Raw genomic sequence first — 19,802 nt, 5'->3', positions numbered from 1 at the left:
AGAAGCCTGAAAAACAAGATGCATGATATTTCAGAGACTGCTGGGAGCCATTGCGGTACAAGTAAACACATGGGTTGTGTTAGGGTAGCTAAGAATAGAAACAGGTGCAGGTATACTTGCGTGTAAACCAATGCTAGGAGTTTAGTAAATAAATTTGATGAATTTGAGGTATTGCTCAAAACATCAAAGGCAGATATTGTTGGGATATCAGAGACGTGGTGTCACACAGATATAAGGGATGCAGAACTGGAATTTGGGGAGTACAACATCTACAGAAAGGATAGACAGGATAGGAAGGGGGGAGGGGTTATGCTATTAGTTAAGAAACACATAAAAACCAAGGAAGTGAAGCCAGTCGACATCGCTGGACAGTGCAGTGTTGAGTCAGTTTGGTGTGACATAAGCATTGGGAGATCAAAATTGAGAGTAGGAGTGTGCTATAGGCCTAATGACTCTGATGAGTATAATAAGAAACTGTACAGGGAAATAGAGTGGGCCAGTAAATCAGAGAGTCTTATAATGGGAGATTTTCATTTCCCAGATATTGACTGGAATTTGGGGGGCTGGTCACTCACACACTAGCAAGGCTTTTGTGGATTTATTGGATGATTGTTTTCTACATCAGCATGTTCGGGAGGCAACTAGAGGGAGTAATACTCTTGATTTGATTATCAGCAGTGATTCTTCATGCATTAAGAATCTGCAGATAACGGAACCACTAGGTGGCAGTGATCAGTGTGCTGAAGTGGGATTTACTCAAAGAGGTAACTACCATTAGGGGTAAAGGGAAGGGTTATTGCTTCCGTAAAGGCGACTACGATGGACTGAGACAGTATTTAAATTCTATACAGTGGGACCAACTGATGATGTTACCAACAGCAAATTCAAAATGGGAAGCATTCAAAGAACTTATCTTGGAAGCTACTAGGCTTTACATACCAACTAAGAAATATTGTTCAAGGTTTAGGCCAAAATGGATGTCAGATGAACTAATGAGGCATATGGCAGAGAAGAAAAATGCATGGGATACTTACAAATTAACACATGACACAGAAGCCTATGATAGATACAAGTTGATATGCAACCAAGTTACAAAGGAGGTTAGGCAGGCGAAGGCAGATTACGAGAAATCCTTGGCAAGGGATGCAAAGAAAAACAGAAAAGAGTTCTTTACCTATTTAAACTCAAGAAGGAAAGGGATGAATCAGATTGGTCCACTTGATATTGATGGATCAACTGTTGATGATCCTGCTCAGGTAGCTAACAAACTAAATGAATATTTTGCATCGACATTCACACATGAGGAGTTATTCAGCGAGGGGAATGCCAGAGGTGTATTCAACTCTAGCAGTAAGCTACAGAATCTTGAAATAACTGGGAGTAAAGTGGAGGAGAAACTGTTGAAGATAAACACAAGAAAGGCACCCGGGGTGGATGGGATCTATCCAGTTATATTAAAGGAGGCAGCAAAGGAAGTAAGCAAACCCTTAGCCATAATTATGAGAATCTCCTTGGACACAGGGGAGGTACCCATAGACTGGAAATCTGCAAATGTGACCCCAATTCACAAAGGAGAATCAAAGGCTGACACAAGTAATTATAGACCTGTGAGCTTAACTTCTGTTTCAGGAAAATTAATGGAGGCACTGGTTAAAGAAGCACTGCAGGATCATTTAGACAAGACTTCAGTTATAGCTCGGACACAGCATGGTTTTGTTAAGGGGAAGTCTTGCGTGACCAATTTGATTGGATACTATGATGCAGTCACAAAAGAACTGGATGCAGGGAATAGCTTTGATATTATATACTTGGATCTTAGAAAGGCTTTTGATACTGTTGCACATGGAAGACTGTACACAAATTGGAGCAGTGTGACATTGGAGGCAAATTGCTGCTATGGATAAAGGGGTGGTTGAGGGGGAGAAGACAGAGAGTGGTAATCAATGGACACTGCTCATCGTGGACTAATGTTATTAGTGGAGTCCCTCACGGCTCAGTGTTGGGTCCATTATTGTTTTCTGTATTTATAAATGATATTGATGATGGTATATCAAGCTTAATGTCCAAGTTTGCAGACGATACAAAGGTTGGCAGGGTTGTCAAGGACATTACGGACACTATGCTGCTGCAACAGGATCTGGAAAGGTTGAGCAGATGGGCTGAGAGGTGGCAAATGAAGTTTAACATTGACAAATGTAAAGTACTACACATGGGAAACCACAACCCCAGAGCAACGTATCAACTCTGTGGTACTACACTGACAGTGGTAGAGAATGAAAGGGACTTGGGGGTGGTTGTGCAGGCAGATATGAAGTTCTCTGAGCAGTGCAGATGGGCTGCAAGAGTAGCTCATGGAGTATTGTCAATGATATACAGGAATTTTTCCAGCAGGGATAAGGAGGTGATTATTCCCTTGTATAAGGCAATGGTCAGGCCACACCTAGAGTACTGTATACAGGTCTGGAGGCCTCATTTCAAGAAGGGATGTAGAGCTGATGGAACGAGTACAGAGAAGGGCAACAAGATTAGTGAATGGAACAAAGGGGTGCTCTTACGAAGAAAGGCTTAAGTTTTGCAAATTACAGTGTCTGGAGACTAGGCACCAGCGAGGTGATCTGAGAGAGGTGTATAAAGCCTTGAATGGTTTGAGCATGCTCAATGCTGATGGGATTCTTCCTCTAGCTCAGAATAATCACCTGAGAGGGCATAAATTCAAATTGAGGAAAGACAGATGTAGGATAGACGTGCGGAAATTTGCCTTTAGCCAGCGGGTGGTTGGTTGGTGGAACAGACTTCCATCCCTTGTAGTGGAGGTTGATAGCCTAAATAAGTTTAAGGCTCAGCTGGACAGGTATTTTGAACGAACAGAGGGGTGAAGTGGAAGTGGTTTTTTTTTTTTTTTTTTGCTGATGCTGCATAAGCTTGCTTTCTTGCATCAAATGCCTCTACTAATGCTAATGCTAATTTATAAATACAGAAAACAACAATGAACCCAACACTGAACCCTGAGGAACTCCACTAATAACATTAGTCCACAATGAGCAGTGTCCATTGATTACCACTCTGTCTTCTCCCCCTCAACCATCCCTTTATCCATAGCAGCAATTTGCCTCCAATGTCACACTGCTCCAATTTGTGCAGCAGTCTTCCATGTGCAACAGTATCAAAGTCCTTTCTAAGATCCAAATATATGATATCAAAGTTATTCTTTGCATCCAGTTTCTTTGTGACTACATCATAGTATCCAATCAAATTTGTCAGACAAGACTTCCCCTTAAGAAAACCATGCTGTGTCCGAGCTATAACTGAAGTCTTGTCTAGATGATCCTGCAGTGCTTCTTTAACTAGTGCCTCCATTAATTTTCCTGGAACAGAAGTTAAACTCACAGGTCTATAATTACTTGTGTCAGCCTTTGATCCTCCTTTGTGAATTTGGGTCACATTTGCACATCTCCAGTCTATGGGTACCTCCTCTGAGTCCAAAGAAGCTCTCATAATTATGGCTAAGGGTTTGCTTACTTCCTTTGCTGCCTCCTTCAATATAACTGGATAGATCCCATCCACCCCGGGCACCTTTTTTATGTTTATTCTCAATATATCCTACACTTTCCTCTCAGTTATTACAAAATCATCTAGCTCATGCCAGAGTTTACTTCACCTCTGGCATTCCCCTTCCTGAATAACTCCTCATGTGTGAATGTAGATGAAAATATTCGTTTAGTTTGTTAGCCACCTGAGAAGCATCATCAACAGTTGATCCATGAATATCCACTGGACCAATATGATTCATCCCTTTCCTTCTAGAGTTTGCTGTTTTTCTTTGCATCCTTTGCCAAGGATTTCTCATAATCTGCCTTTACCTGCCTAATCTCCTTTGTGACTTGATTACAGAACAGCTTAGATATATCATAGTCTTCCATGTCACCCATTAATTTATATGTATCCCATGCATTTTTCTTCTCTGCCATATGTCTCATTAGTTCATCTGACATCCATTTAGGCCTAAACCTTAAACAATATTTCTTAATATGTAAAGTCTAGTAGCTTCCAAGTTAAAGTCTTTGAATGCTTCCCATTTTGAATTTGTTGTTGGTAACATCATCAGTTGGTCTCACTGTATAGAATTTAAATACTGTCTCAGACCATCGTAGTCGATGGTCTGAGACGGTATTTAAAGTGTAAGTACCTTACACTGTGATCACTGCCATCTAGTGGTTCCATTATCTGCAGATTCTTAATGCATGAAGAATCACTACTGTTAATCAGATGAAGAGTATTATTCCCACTAGTTGCCTCCCGAACATGCTGATGTAGAAAACAATCATCCAGTAAATCCACAAAAGCCTTGCTAGTGTGGGCACGTGACCAACCCACAAATTCCAGTCAATATCTGGGAAATTAAAATCCCCCATTATAAGATTCTCTGATTTATTGGACCACTCTATTTCCCTGTACAGTTTCTTATTATACTCATCAGAGTCATTAGGTCTATAGCACACTCCTACTCTCAATTTTGATCTCCCAGTGCTTATGTCACACCAAACTGACTCGACACTGCACTGTCCAGCAATGTCGACTGGCTTCACATTCTTGGATTTTATGTGTTTCTTAAGTAATAGCATAGCCCCCTCCTCCCTTCTATCCTGTCTGTCCTTTCTGTATACATTGTACTCTCCAAATTCCAGTTCTGCATTCCTTATATCTGTGTGACACCACGTCTCTGATATCCCAACAATATCTGCCTTTGATGTTTTGAGCAATACCTCAAATTCATCAAATTTATTTACCAAACTCCTAGCATTGGTGTACATGCAAGTATACCTGCACATGTTTCTCTTCTTAGCTACCCAAACACAACCCATGTGTTTACTTGTATCGCAGTGACTCCCAGCAGTCTCTGAAATACCCTGCATCTTGTTTTCCTGGCTGCTGCTCATTCTAATAGAAGCAGTGCAAGAATCACTTTCACCTCTGCCAGTTGCTACTGTTAATCTATTAGTTCTTGTATCCTCCCCCGAAGCTAGCAGTTTTCCGACCCACCTAACACTGCCTCGATAGCATCAGCAAATATTCTTGCACTTTTCCTATTTAAGCGTATCCCATCCCTGTAGAAGCAGTCTCTCCTGTTAACAAGTACAGACCAGGCTGAAAAAAAATTCTACCCCTTGAGCCTCACACAATCTTTCCAGGGCTGAATTAATCGACAAGACGTTCATCATATACTCCCTCCTATTTTGTCTGGGCAGAATTGCAGACACTTTCAAATTCAACCCTAATTCACGGCTTTTTTTTCAATAGTGACCTGTACTTGTTAAGTAATTCCGCTGGTCTCCTACTGTTAATATCATTAGTGCCAACGTGTATAACAGTATCACCTTTTTATGCTCTTAGTTTGACAATTCATGGTGTATTCAATAGTAAGAAAAATTGGGTGGGACATGCTGAATGAAGTAATGAACTTTTTGGATATGGCGTACACATGGTAAGAACATGCCCAGATCCTTGACATAACATGGCCTCGACAATGCCCCCTGCATACACACTACTTGGACCCCCCTCCAGTCACTATCTGGGAGAGTAGAGGTAGCAAGATTATACACTAGCTGATACGGAAGCCTCCCAGAGAGTTACTAATAGGTTTGGTCCGGTGTACTAACTAGTTGCCGGCCTGCGAACACTGTTTTAGAGCTGTACCCTCGAAATGTAAGGAAGATTTGATCTCACCACGATGTTCACCATAACCTGAAAAGTCATCAATCATACTGCCTGATGAAAGAGATGGGGAAGGGTTGACTGGAACTTAGCTCTGAAGACTAAACATGGGTTCTACCACTTCAAGCCGCCAATTAGCAAAGTGCTGGTATTGCACCGGTTGATGAGAGTCATCTACCACCTAGAACTGCTTGGTAACACAGATGGGCGGCATTCTTCCATGTGGTGTGGGCACCACATCTCAACCCCTGCTTTCGTTGGGTCACACCTGGGTGGTCACCCACCATGTGCTTGTACATGGAGGTTATACCCAGGATTACTATCAGTCCCACCATCGTGAAGGTGCAAGCAGAGGATTTGGCTGTCACAGACTGTCCGGACTTTGCTAAAATTGGGTCCACTTGACTTGAATGTTACCCAAATATCAGTTCCATCCACATTTTAGACTCCCAGGTAGCAAGCACAGCTTGTCTGGCATATCTGAGAGAATATCTGTGACAACTTCAAGGAGCTTGTTAAATTCTTGAAAATTTAACAATTGGCTCGCACGTGCCAGCTCACCACTGCATACAATCAGCCTTTCGCAGAACTGGAATTGAAAGGTTCACTGTCTCAATCTCAGGCAAGTGCCATCAGGCCAGATGAAATTCATTATGAGATGATTAAACACCATTCATCTGAATCTATGGATTGAGTGTTCTGTCTGTACAACAGGATCTATCTTGAAGATCAGTATCAGACTCCTGGCAATCGTGCTTGTCTTTCCGAAGCCAGTGAAGGATTCAAAAATTCCATAGAATTACTGCCCAATTGCTCTGACACGCTTTTTGGCAAGATCCTAGAATGGGATGCCTCTGTAGCCAGGTGGCCAGGAGCAGCAGTGCGTAGCACATGCTTCTTGATTAGACCAGGGTTTGAGCCCGTGACCACCAAATACGAAGGATGCGGAAAGGTCAGGGAACGACCAATATGGCCTTAGTTACTAATGCTCCTAAAAACCAAATAACAAACAACCTAGAATGGATGGTCAGTGCCCAATATGGTATTTAGAAAAAAATAATCTCCTTTATAGAATACAATATGGCTTCTGAAAAAACAGGTCAACACCCAACCATTTAATAAGATTGGAAACATATTTTTGAGTTGCTTTCCTTAAATGCAAGCACCTGCTGTCAATTTTCTTTGATGTGGAAAAAGCATATGACACAGCTCGAAATTTGGAATTTTAAAAGATATCTGTAATCTTGGTCTTAGAGGTCATATAGCCCTTTTTATTAAAATGTTTTTGTTAAACTGCACATTCCAAGTTTGTGTGGGATCCACTTCTCTCTCGACCTTTCTGCCAAGAGGAAGGCGTTCCTCAAGGGTCAGTTCTGAGTGTTACACTTTTTAGCTATCAAAGTTAATTCTGTTACTGAACAACTTCCTCCAGCTGTTAAGTGCGCCTTCTTCGTTGACGACCCTAACATCTTTTCACAATCGTGCAACATGAGGGTCATTGAAAGGCAATTGCAACCCACCATTGACCATGTGAACTCTTCGGAAAATGCTAATGGTTTCAGGTTCTCACCTCAGAAGACTGTCTGCATACACTTTTGTCGCAAATGGAACCTTCACCCTGAACCAGAACTCAAGCTTGGACAAAACATCATTCCAGTAGCACTGGAGGCAAAATTCTTGGAGCTCTTATTTGATAATAAGTTGACATTTTTACCACATATCCATCAACTATGGACAAAGTGCATAAGGGAACTGAACCACTTATGTTCCTTCTCTAATAATTGGGGAGTAGATCATTGCATTTTACTCAGCTTCTATCATGCACTTGTCCGATCAAAATTAGATTATGGGTCCCGAGTGTATTCATCTGCTCGAAACAGTGTACTTCGATGTTTAGACCTAGTTTACTTTCAAACCATCTGCACTTCCAGTGGAGCATTCAGAACATCCCCTGTCTAGTGTTTATATGTTGAACCACCTCTCTCGCTTCGATGAAAGCAGATATCACTAAATGGCGCCTCTGTAGCCAGGTGGGCAGGAGCAACAGTGTATAGCACACGCTTCTTGATTAGACCGGGGTTCAAGCCCATGCCCACCAAATACGGAGGATGTGGAAAGGTCAGGGAATGACCACCGCATATCCCCAGAGCAGTATGGCCTTAGTTGCTAATGCTTCTAAAAACCAAATAACAACAATAGATGTCACTAAAATATACTTTTAAACTGAAATCCCTGCTAGACAACCCTATGTGGACATTTCTTCCAACCATGATGGGAAAAATCTCTATAATAACTGTCAGACTGCCAACCATCCCTTTTTTATTCCTGTCCAAGACAATGTTACCCATTCACCAAGGCAGCCCCTTCCATTCTGGCATGCCTACTTTCCATCATGCAACTTCTCTCTTATTAATGGGGGAAAGTCAATCACTCCACCTTCTGTTTACCTGCAACTCTATGCTGCCCATCAATCTTTCTACTTTGATTTCTGCCTGTCTTTACTGATGGCTCGAAGTCAGGGTCATGTGTGGGATCAGCTGTAGTCTTCCCATGTTGCTCAGTATATGAGAAGATTCCCCACAACTGCTGTGTATACACAGCAGCATTGTATACTATAGAGCTAACTGATTTGTTAACTGATCCCATTTTATGAGATTGTATCTCATAAAAACTAATAATTATCAAGTGTTTGGTATACACAGTATTTATGTGCATTACAGGCTCTGTCAGTGATGTGATATAATCCTCATTCAGTCCTGTCCACAGTTCAGTGCAAATTACATTCTCTTTATGAATCTAAATTTGACATCCACTTCTGCTGGATCCCGATCCACATTGGGATCATGAGTAATGATCTATCAGATGCTGCAGCCAGATCAGCACAGTCCCATAGGAATCACAGCTTGATGGTTCCCTTTAAGGCTATAGGGAAGCAATATGAAATGTACTACATTCCAAATGGCAATCATGGAATGAACTGGCAAAAAACAAGTTATATCAAATTAAGCCTGTGATCCAAACAAGACAGTCTAGTCTCCACAGGAACCACAGAGAGGAAGTTGTTCTTGCTCACCTCCATATAGAACATAGTCATCTTACACATTCTTTTCTGCTGAGGGCAGATGACCCTCCTATGTGTGAGGATTGTGACACCTTTTTAACAATTAAACATGTTTTAACAAAATGTCCACGCTTTAAACATGAGCAGCGTCGTATATCTTTTATCACTTTTAGCCATCTCACCAAGTCCTGTGCACTGTTGGATACTATCTGATAACAACCACGTGTCAGCTGTTATTTCCTATTTAACCCATTAGCAGCTGGCATACTCGTATGGGAACGCTAATTCAAAATGTTATTATTTTTAAACTGTCATAATTCCATGAATTATTTCTCTATATTGTTTACCTATAAATATCAGGAAATGAGTTCATATACTGCCCTCAGCACCAGATGTGTACAGTACCGATCTTGCAACTGTTGCCAGAGGCCGATTTATTTTTCTACTGACTCATGGACGTTATCATCAAATTTTTTTTATATACAGCATGTTTTTTAGTTGTCTTTGTTTTACAATCATATTTAGAGACACAGTATATGCTGTAAGTATGAACAAGGTTTCATTTATTACGTTTTTTTCTAGTTATTTATTTTTTTGTTTATATCTTACTGTCCTCAAATGGGGCATTACTGTATACAAGTTTTATTTTTGTTTATATTGAATCATAAACCGGGCGATAACAGAACTGAAAATTTTTTATGGCAAGAAGAAATACACCAGACTTGAGGAAGCTATTGAAGAGATTGCAAATCAAGATTCTAATGATAATAAGATTTTTGAAATGTGCATATTACCTCCAAATTTGGACGAGTTGACAGATTGTGAAAGAGTTGGATGAAGATGTTTTACAGGACCTTAATTCATTTCCAAAAGAAATTCCTGATTCTATGGAAATAAATTTCATTTGAAAATACCAATGAAGATGATGTTTTACCCTGGGAAGAAGATGTTCCAGAAGATAAAAATGGTAGTGATTCAACAGTATATCTTGATTTCGAAAAAGCAAATTGTCCGAAGAGACATCCGGAATATGCACCTTTCGGAACAAATGAACATTGTTTTACAAGTTAGTTAGATGCTATGAAAAATGACTTAAAAGATTTGTCCCCACCCAGAATATTCAAAAAACTTTTTAATGATGAAATCGCAGACTGTATATGCGAACACACGATAATATATGCTCGACAAAAAAACAATCATGAATTTACTATCGCCAACAAAGAAATGTGAAGTTTTATTGCAATATTGCTTTTGACAGGATATCATAACTGTCCTCAAGAAAGAATGTATTGGTGTCTGGATGAAGACTTGGTGTCTCGTGCATTTATAATGCCATGTCAAGAGATCGATATCTAGAAATAAAGCGATTTGTACATCTGGCCAGTAATGATGAAATTGTCAATTGTCAAGATCGAAAGTACAAAGTTAGGCCAATAATGAATATGCTCATAAAACAATTTTGCCAGTGGGGTTTTTTCACAAGGATCTGCCAATAGACGAGTCAATAGTGAAGTATTTTGGACATAATTCAGCCAAACTTAACTGTATCAAAGGCCTTCCTGAAATCCAAAAATATGATATCAATTTTTTTTTTTTTTTGCACCCAGTTCCTCACTGCATCATAATATTCAATCAGGTTAAAATTAGAGAAAAAATGAAAATGTGGTGCATGATTCCCCCCCCCCCACACACACTCCAGGTGTGCAAATTCTGCATATCCTATGCCATATTGGTACATAGGTGGTAGATGACTTTCATCAACCGGTGAAATACCACCACTTTGCTTATTGGAGGCTTGAAGTGGTGAAACCCATGTTTAGTCTCTAGAGCAAAGTTTCCGGCAACCCCCTCCCCCCATACGTCTCCTTCAACCCATGCACAGTACTAAGTACTATAGGTTTTGATACCTTTCGTGTTTGGGGTTTTCATAAATAAATAAAAAAAAAAAAAAAAAAAAAATTTATCAAGGGGAAACCAGTGCGGTACGGTTAAAAAATTTTTTTAACAGAACTTCACTGGTTAAAATTCGGATGGTAAGTAGTTCTTCTGGGTATTGCTATGCTTTTGATGTCTATTGCAGAAAACCAACTAAAGAAACCAAAAATGTGAAGAGTATACCTGTAGGTGCAAGAGTATTTATAGAATAGAATAGAATAGAATCTTTAATTGCAGCAATGATAGACATACAATTAGTCCCGTCACGGCATGGTGGTGCCAGGGGTTTACAAAATATATTTACAAAAGATACATGAGAAAAACATAAGTTACATCAGATTATTAACAAAGCAAAGCACAGTTTTACATTTTCAGTTTGACGAGGATACCCTTCCTGTATTTTTTATTATTGACCACTTCTTGGAGGTCCCCGTCGATGGCTTGCAGTGAGGGCAGCATTTGCTTTGGCAGGAATCTGTCGATTAGCACTAGCCGGTTACGGTTTGCTAGCAGCTGTGCTGAAGACCGGAGATAAGGGGGAGGAATGCGCCAAGAGCAGTGATCCCAGAAGTTCGGCTCTGTAATTTTACCGTAATTTTACCGATTTATTAAATCGGTTAAATTAAATTTAATTAAATTTATTGATTTATTGGAACATGTGCTGGATCCATCAAACCACAGTTTTCTATAACAATTATTTTACAACGTACTCATTGATGTTATTTTTGAAAAAGAAGAAAATAAGAGCTATAGGAACTGTGAGGGACAATAGAGTTCAACACTGTCCTATTATGATGTCTAAAGAAACATATGCATAAAATGGAAAGATAACAATGTATGTTATATTTCTTATATTCTGACCAATTATGATTTTGTTGAACCATTACAATACGTAAAACATTGGTCAAAAATTGCAAAAGCTAAGATTAATGTAGAACAGCCTTCATCGTTTGCATCATATAGTAGTGGAATGGGTGATGTAGATACCCACGATCAATATATATCTAGCTTACAAACCTTTTCTTGACATCTTGACCAATTTTAATGGGTCACTATAATCTTTTATTGCCTTTCTATCTTTTACCATTTTTAGTACTTTTTTTTTTTACCATTGTTTTCACATTATAGCCTACGTTGCTGCTGCGCCAATAAAGTCCAAATCAATCTTTGTACAGGATAGCAATAAGAGGCAAGAAATAGTGGTGGGTCCTGTTTACATACATATTAGGTATGACCATCGCTAATGTGTGGAAGTTGCACCAAATGACAGCAAAGATAAAAATGAATCAATTAGATTTTTGTTGAAACATCATACGAAGTTATTTGAAAGATGCTGCATCAATAAGAAGCGATAAGCCAGAAGTTACATGAAAATTAGTGAAGGCCATCACTTTCTAGAAAATCGTGATAGACAATTAAAATGTTGTGTGTCTCATATGAAAGCTAGGTGGTTATATAAGAATTGTCAGAAAACAATATGTATTGAAAAAGGCTGCTTTGAAAAATACCACTTATCTGCCTAACATCCCCTTTGAGGACACATGTTTTTCTAAAAAAATAAATATATTTTCTTTGAAATTTTGGTAATTTTTGTTTCCTTGACTTATAATCTCACTATGAGTGAGATTATAAGTCAAGGAAACAAATAGTTTTGACAGATAGTTTTTTCATAGGTGTTAATTGGTTAAAATTAATTAACTTGTTTCCTTTTATTTTATCATGTACACTTTTAATTATATTTATTTATCATTTATACCTTTGATCATTTTCTCTTTTTATATATAGCTTACAAACCTTTTCTTGACATCTTGACCAATTTTAATGGGTCACTATAATCTTTTATTGCCTTTCTATCTTTTACCATTTTTAGTACTGTTTTTTTTTTTTTTAATTTACCATTGTTGGCACATTATAGCCTACGTTGCTGCTGCGCCAATAAAGTCCTAATCAAATCAGACACAGCTAAGGTGGAAAGTGTAAGTTGCTGGATTGTGAGATAATTGACATCTGGAATGAATTATCAAGTTTAATTTTCAAGGTCACAAGACAATTAATGTTTGCATTTAATCAGGAATATCAAAATGCATTAATTCGCGTGCTGTGTGAAAAACCCTGTAAACAATGCACTGCAGAAGGAGGAGATAATAATGGAAGTCACTAACCTTGGATACTATCCAGAACATATGGCTGTGCTTGTGCCAGGAATGCAAAGGGTGAAAACAGGAGGACTAGTGGCAAGTCATATGGGCTGATAAGTCCTAGTTTGTGCTTTTCAGTACCAATAGAAGAGTAAACACATGGAGGAAACCATATGAGGCAATAGAACCATTCTGTATTACCAAGAAACAAAACAGGCCCCATGATGTAAAGGTGAGTAGCCTATTTTCTTAGTATATCATTTGTTAATTGGTCCCAGTGGAAGGATGTGAACATCAGAACATATCTGAACATTATTGTGGATCAGGTATGCTTAACAATGTTGTACGTTTACCCTATGGATAGCAGTACTTTCGAGATGACAGTGGAACCATCCACTATGTCAGATATGCGAAAGAGTCATTTGAGGAACACAAGGAAGACTTCAGGTATCTTCCCTGGATAACCCAATCCTTGAATCTCAATCCCATTGAGCATCTATGGGATAAACTATTGGGTGACCCCACTCATGTTTAGTGTGAAGAATATTAATCATGTGCCCAGTATATGCTGAATTATGGCATGTGCAGGGAATTGTTCTGTTCATCAGTGTAATTTCTCTGCTCATATCACTGAATTGAGGACAAGTTTATTCATAATGGTTGGTCCAATATTGGTTATCACTTTTCAACATTATGTTGATCCCATGCCACATCGTTGGTGTAGTGATTTGAGTCCACAGCAATATAACATGCTATTAACTCATCCTAATGAAGTGTTCAGGTAGTATAAGTTTTGAATAAACTCCCATGGCTGCTCATTCTAGAGTGCAAAAAAATTCACCATGCGTATGATGGATGATGGTTTTCTACAGTAGCATGTTAGAGAGGCAACAAGTGGAAGCAGTATTCTTGATCTGATTATTAGCAGTGATTCTTCATGCATTAAGAATCTACCCTCTGAATGGCAGTGATCACAATGTGCTGATGTGTGATAACTACTGTCAAGGGTAAAGGGAAGGGCTGTTGCTTTTGGAAGGGTGATCCACAGTGGTCTCAGACAGTTTTTAAATATTAAATAGTGGGACCATCTGATGATGTTATCAATGCCAAATTCCAAATGGGAAGCATTCAGGGAAGTAATTGTAGAAGCTACTAGGCTTTTCATACCAACTAAGAAATACCATTCCAGACTTAGACCTAAATGGATGTATGATGAATTGATGAGACTTGTGGCAGAGAAGAAAAATTTATGCAATGCATATAAATTATCAGGTGATACAGAAGCCTATGATAGATATACAAAGTGTGGTTATTAAATAACAAGACTGCATGCAACCACTACACATCAACACACAGCAGTTGACCTTGAACCTTTCCCTAGTTGTCTGCCAAGTTGCATTCCAACACGGTCATTCACTTTACAGTGAAACAGGTTTTCATTACCTTGTGTTTTTACAATTTGCTGGAAAACTGATAGAAAAGAATTGAACAATGAATCAACGTCAGCAACAGATGGAAGTTTGTTCCAGCAATCAGTGATCCTTTCATTCAGACAAATTTTAACTGAAAATTTAGGCATGAGAAAAGTGTGTACCAAAAAATTTTGAATGAAAATTATAGAATGAGAAGACTCTAAGTTTGTGAAGATGTTTTGAAAAAAAGATTGAAGAGATTACTTGCAAGGAAAGTTGGCTGTTTTACTACGACTCAGAAACTAAAAGATAATCAGTGCAATGGAAGACAAAACAATCTCCAGACCAAATAAAGAATGTCAAAAAAAGAGAGAGAGAGAGAGAGAGAGAGAGAGAGCCATGTTTCTTGTTTTCTTTGGTATTAAAGGAATTATTATTATTGCTGAATTCTTCTAGTCACATAGCTCCCTGAGGAGTTATTGTGGCCACCAACAAATTCCTCCAATTGCATCGATCGTGTGCTATACGAGCAGCATCACAATGTATCATGCCCAGAAGTTCACTGATCCCATCCTTCCACCTAGTTGCAGGTCTTCTTTTGCACCTCTTCCCCTCGGTTTTTCCTTCCATTATATTCTTCAACAGAAAGTTTTCCTTTCTTACTATATGACCAAAAAACTTGAGTTTTCTTTTGTTGATGCTATGAAGAAGAATTTTAGGCCTGCCAATTTTATTCAATAGCCACTTATTTGTTCTTCAATCCAAGTAAGAAATACACCGTATTCTCCTGTAACACCCCATTTCAAATGCCTCAATTTTCTTCCTGTCAACTCTTTTCAGATTCCATCCTTCACATCCATAAGTGGCAACTGGAAAAATTAACGAATCAATGATTCTCAGTTTTGTCTTTAGGGGCAGATCACGATCTCTCCATAATTTTATCAGATCAGCGACCAACGTTTTAGCAATTGCCTGTCGTCTCTTTACATCATTTGAGCAGTCACTATTTTTATTTATTCTTGACCCTAAGTAATCAAGTTCGTCAACTTCTTCGATATCTTGCCCATTAACCTTCACTTTACTGGAACCGAGATTATCACCAATCACCATAATTTTAGTTTTACACACATTCAGAAACGATCCTTTTTTCTTACTTACTTCACATACTCTCCTCAGAGTTTCTTTAAGATGATTCTTAGAATTACAAATTAGCACAGTATCATCTCCATAACGAAGGTTGTTTTTCTTCAGTCCTCCAATTTTGATGCCAGTCTCTAAATCTTCCAAAGCTTCGCGCATGATATCTTTGTGCATGATAAAAATAAAAAATATATTTTTATATTTTTAAACATTTGATATCTTTAAAAAGGTGAGGTGACAAAATACAGCCCTGCCTGACACCGTTACCTGTTGCGAAAAAGTCTGTGATTCCCATGTTTGTTCTCACAGTTCCTTCCTGTTCCTGGTACAGTAGCTTAATCAGCTGAATTATGTGGATTGGGAAACTCATAATAGTCATCGTTTCCCTTAGTTTCTCATGTTGAACACAATAAAATGCTTTTGCATAATCTATAAAACACAAAACGATTGGAACATTGAATTCCTTGCATTTTTCAACAACCAGTCGTAGACTTAAGATCTGATCTCTGGTTCCCCTACCTCATTCTGAAACCTGCTTGCTCTTCTGGCATTTCTTCTTCAAGTTTTCTTGAGATTCTGTTTAATATGATTTTAAGAAGAATCTTGCTAGTGTGAGAAATTAGGCTAAGGTTTGGTAAGGGGATGAAATCCCCTTACCAAAAGGTAAGGGGATGAAAATTGATTTATTCCAATCTGATGGCCACCGTCCCATTTCCCAAATTTTTACAATCATTTTATAAAAAAACTCAGCGCCCTTCACACCTGTAGCTTTAATCAATTCTGCTGGGATTTCATCAATTCCAGGTGACTAGCCACACGTTAGTTCTCTGATGGCTTTTTCGACTTCTTCCTTCAGTGGTACTGGTTCATGATCACACTCTTGAAAAGATGGCTGCATACGTCCCACCAAATCAGGCTGTCAGTCAAATTGTACTGCATTGAAGTTCTGACAGGAACTTCAATGCAGTACAATGTGAAAGAATTCGAAGGTAGAGACCTGAATTGTGGAAGTTGGTGATTGGATGCTCCATCAAGACAATGCTCCAGCACACAACATGTTCTCTGTTTGCCAGTTTCTGGCCAAAAACAAATCCCTTTGTGTGAACATGTACCCTGCTTGCCAGACCTAGTCCACTGTGACAGTTTTTTCTCTTCCCTAAACTGAGAGGTGTACTTAAGGGAACCCATTTTCAATCCATTGAAGACATTCAGAAAAAAAATTACTAAAGTATTAGTTAAAAGGGCTTACAAAAGACTTCCAGAAATCTTTCTATGCTTGGAAGAAAGAAGCATATGGAAACAGTATGTGCAGGCACAGGGCAATTATTTTGAAGGGGATAACTTGTAAGGTATGAAATATTTCACTATATTTATTTTATTTCAAGTCTCATTACACTAGCCAACGTGATTTATACCTCCAAGAATTTAGATGCTGTTTTTAACCAATTTTTATGTGTAGATTTTGAAAATCACTTTTACCAGAGTGCTCTTACCAAGAGTGTAAGAGCACTTGGTAAAAGTGCTCTTATTCTTGGTAAGAGTGCTCTTACCAAGAATGGCTTCAGTTCTGCAAATTGCAATGTCTGGAAACTAGGCACCTGCAAGATGATCTGATTGAGGTTTTAAGGCTTTGAATGGATTAGGCAAGCTCATTGCTGATGGCATGCTTCCTTTTTCTCGAAACTAGGCACCTGCAAGATGATCTGATTGAGGTTTTAAGGCTTTGAATGGATTAGGCAAGCTCATTGCTGATGGCATGCTTCCTTTTTCTCAGACTACACATGAGGGATCATTAATTCAAATTGAGGAAGGATGTGGTAGCAGGATAGATGTGTGGAGGTTTGCTGGCAGCTAGTGGATGGTTGATCATTGGAAAAACTTCCATCTGTTGCTGTGGAAGCTGGTAGTTTGAATAAAATCAATGAAGAACTAGACAAATTATTTTATTGGAGACTATGGACAGATGATGTGGGAAGGGGTTTTGTTTTTGCTGATGTTTTATAAGCTTGCCTTCTTACATCATATACCACTACTAATATTAATAATATTATATGTTATAATACATAGATTTTTTTTAATTTTAGGCTCAAAAACCATGGGCCAAAGTTCTAGCGAAAGTCACAAAATGTAAAACAGATTATCATACGGCCTGTAAAAATGAAAAATCTGCTGTCAATCAAGAAAGAAATGCTACTGGAGACACCTCTTTATCTCCTGACCAGGTAAAAGTATGATCATAAAGTTTATGATGGTAAACTTTTAACATTCAATTTGGTAGTGATTAATAAAATAATAGTTATGTATTTGAAACCATTATATAGTTGGTTATTATGTAAATTTGTGATTAAATAATTTTGAAATATTCTGTTATCAGTTAATTATATCAATTAAACTGATCATACCATATTTAGTCATATTTGTGCTGTTGCAATTTTCCTGTCCCTTTTTTTTTTTAAGAAAAAAATTAATTTTATTTTGTAAATTTTCCCACATTCACACCATACAGAAAATTTCCCACAAAGTAATGTTTTATATACCTACAAGCACCATAACCTCATATGCTCATATACTTACAAACTATTGATGTTCTGACGCCTCCATAGCGAGGTGGGCAGGAGCAGCAGTGCGTAGCACACGCTTCTTGATTAGACTGGAGTTCGAGCCCGTGACCACCAAATACAGAGGATGCGGAAAGTTCAGGGAATGACCACCGCATATCCCCGGAGCAATATGGCCTTAGTTGCTAATGCTCCTAAAAACCAAATAACAAACATATTGATGTTCACAGATATTGCAGGAATCTTGTGGATATTATCTCTTCTACAATCTTATCAAATAATAAATGAACAAAATCACACAAAAACATTTTAACTTTTCTGTGTGCTTTTATTTATGCTTAATTTATCCCTTTTCGATTGATTTTGCTTTTTATTATCGCACATATTTTAGTACAGCATGTACCTAATATACGTAAGAGATATGTTCCAGGACTTCCTATGGAAGTCGAGTTTTATGTAACTTGGGATTAACTATTAAAATATTGCTACTATATCCCTGATATGCCAAAATTACAAAAACTACATAATATCCTCACAAGAATGAAGAAAAATAGTTATATATTTTTAATTAGTTCAATTAAAAACTTTATCTGGGGACAGCAGTGAAGTAGCCATAGTTGCACATAAGAAAAGAAAATATAAAAGGAAGAAGAAGTTTTTCCCCTTCATGTTATTGTACTGTGAAAACTGATATGTATTTCGTAGCCTTGGTTATTATAATTGACTTCATTAATGCCGATCCCTTCACCGTTTTGCTTCTTGTAGTCTGTCTTTCTCCTTTATTATTGTATTCGCTGTTGACACTGACAAATCTAAATTTTGCATGATACTTGTTAATGTTTGGCCATTTTCATACACCTTATTATTTTAATTTCTGATCCAAATCAATCGCTTTCTTTTCTTGGTAGATTTACTAGTACCGCTGTCACTTATTCTCAACACCATGATAATGGTCAAAATGAAATTTTCTATAAAGAACTTCACAGTGTTAAGGAGGAGACACGCTATTATCATCTCATGCGAGCTCACATGGTCATATTTTACAAAAGCAAATTTCTGGAGGTCACTACCATAAAACAATAAAAACAATTTCCAGCTGGTTTATTGGGCTTTCTTTGTTATAAACGGGTAGTAAACACAATTTTATTGCATTTGCAGTTATACCAATAGCTGGAATTCTGTGGGTTTTTATATTATTATGGGGTTTCCCCTTCACTGAAATCTTCAGTCATATAAAAAAAAAAAAATTTAGAATCTTCTCTTCATTCCTATTTTTTAAGCTTCATAAACTTGTTACTCCCTATCTGACTTGTGCGATTTCTGCGTGACGTGTTTATCGTTATTGATTTTTTTTTTTTTTTTTTTACTGTTTTTAATTTTACAATCCTAAAAAAAAAATTGAGTGAAAAATAATTATTTATATAAGTCCATAGTTATATAAGTCGGGGACTTGCTGTACAGTGAAACTACTTCAGTGTGGCGTTCTGTAATGTAGATTCACTCAAACTTCACTGAGTGCAGTGGTATGGTTTGCTTTTATGTAGATTTATCATCGACTCTGGACCATATTCATTAATCTCTGAAACTTGCTTCCTTCAAGGTTTTTGTTTTTTTTTTTTTATCATTCAAGAGAAATGCACATTAATACAAATTTATTCTTGGAGTTCCATAGGGTTCGGTGTTGGGCCCACTGTTGTTTTCTATATTTATCCATGATATTGATGAAGTTATATCAGGCTTAGTGTCAAAGTTTGCAGTTGATACAAAGGTTGGCAGCGTTGTTAATGACAGTAATGGCAGTGTGCTACTGCAACAGGATCTATAAAATTTGGTCAGATGTTAAACC

At 37.9% G+C, this 19,802-nt stretch overlaps 1 protein-coding gene across 14 annotated transcripts in view; it reads left to right on the top strand.

Moving 5' to 3' along the window:
• The window catches only part of Synd (protein kinase C and casein kinase substrate in neurons protein Synd), a 262,630-nt gene that overhangs the window by 162,261 nt on the left and 80,567 nt on the right, over window positions 1-19,802 (top strand). For 13 of the 14 annotated variants that reach the window (XM_090383311.1, XM_090383314.1, XM_090383317.1 and 10 more), the window contains one exon: window positions 17,483-17,626. In XM_090383311.1, coding sequence (XP_090239437.1) covers window positions 17,483-17,626 — 144 coding nt within the window. The remainder of the gene's footprint in view (window positions 1-17,482; window positions 17,627-19,802) is intronic. The other variant, XM_090383321.1, reaches the window with a different exon arrangement.

Source organism: Mastigoproctus giganteus, chromosome 10 (assembly GCF_048544385.1).
Source record: "Mastigoproctus giganteus isolate SK-2022 chromosome 10, ASM4854438v1, whole genome shotgun sequence".
Taxonomy (NCBI): domain Eukaryota; kingdom Metazoa; phylum Arthropoda; class Arachnida; order Uropygi; family Thelyphonidae; genus Mastigoproctus; species Mastigoproctus giganteus.
This window is presented reverse-complemented; position numbering and strand designations above follow the sequence as displayed.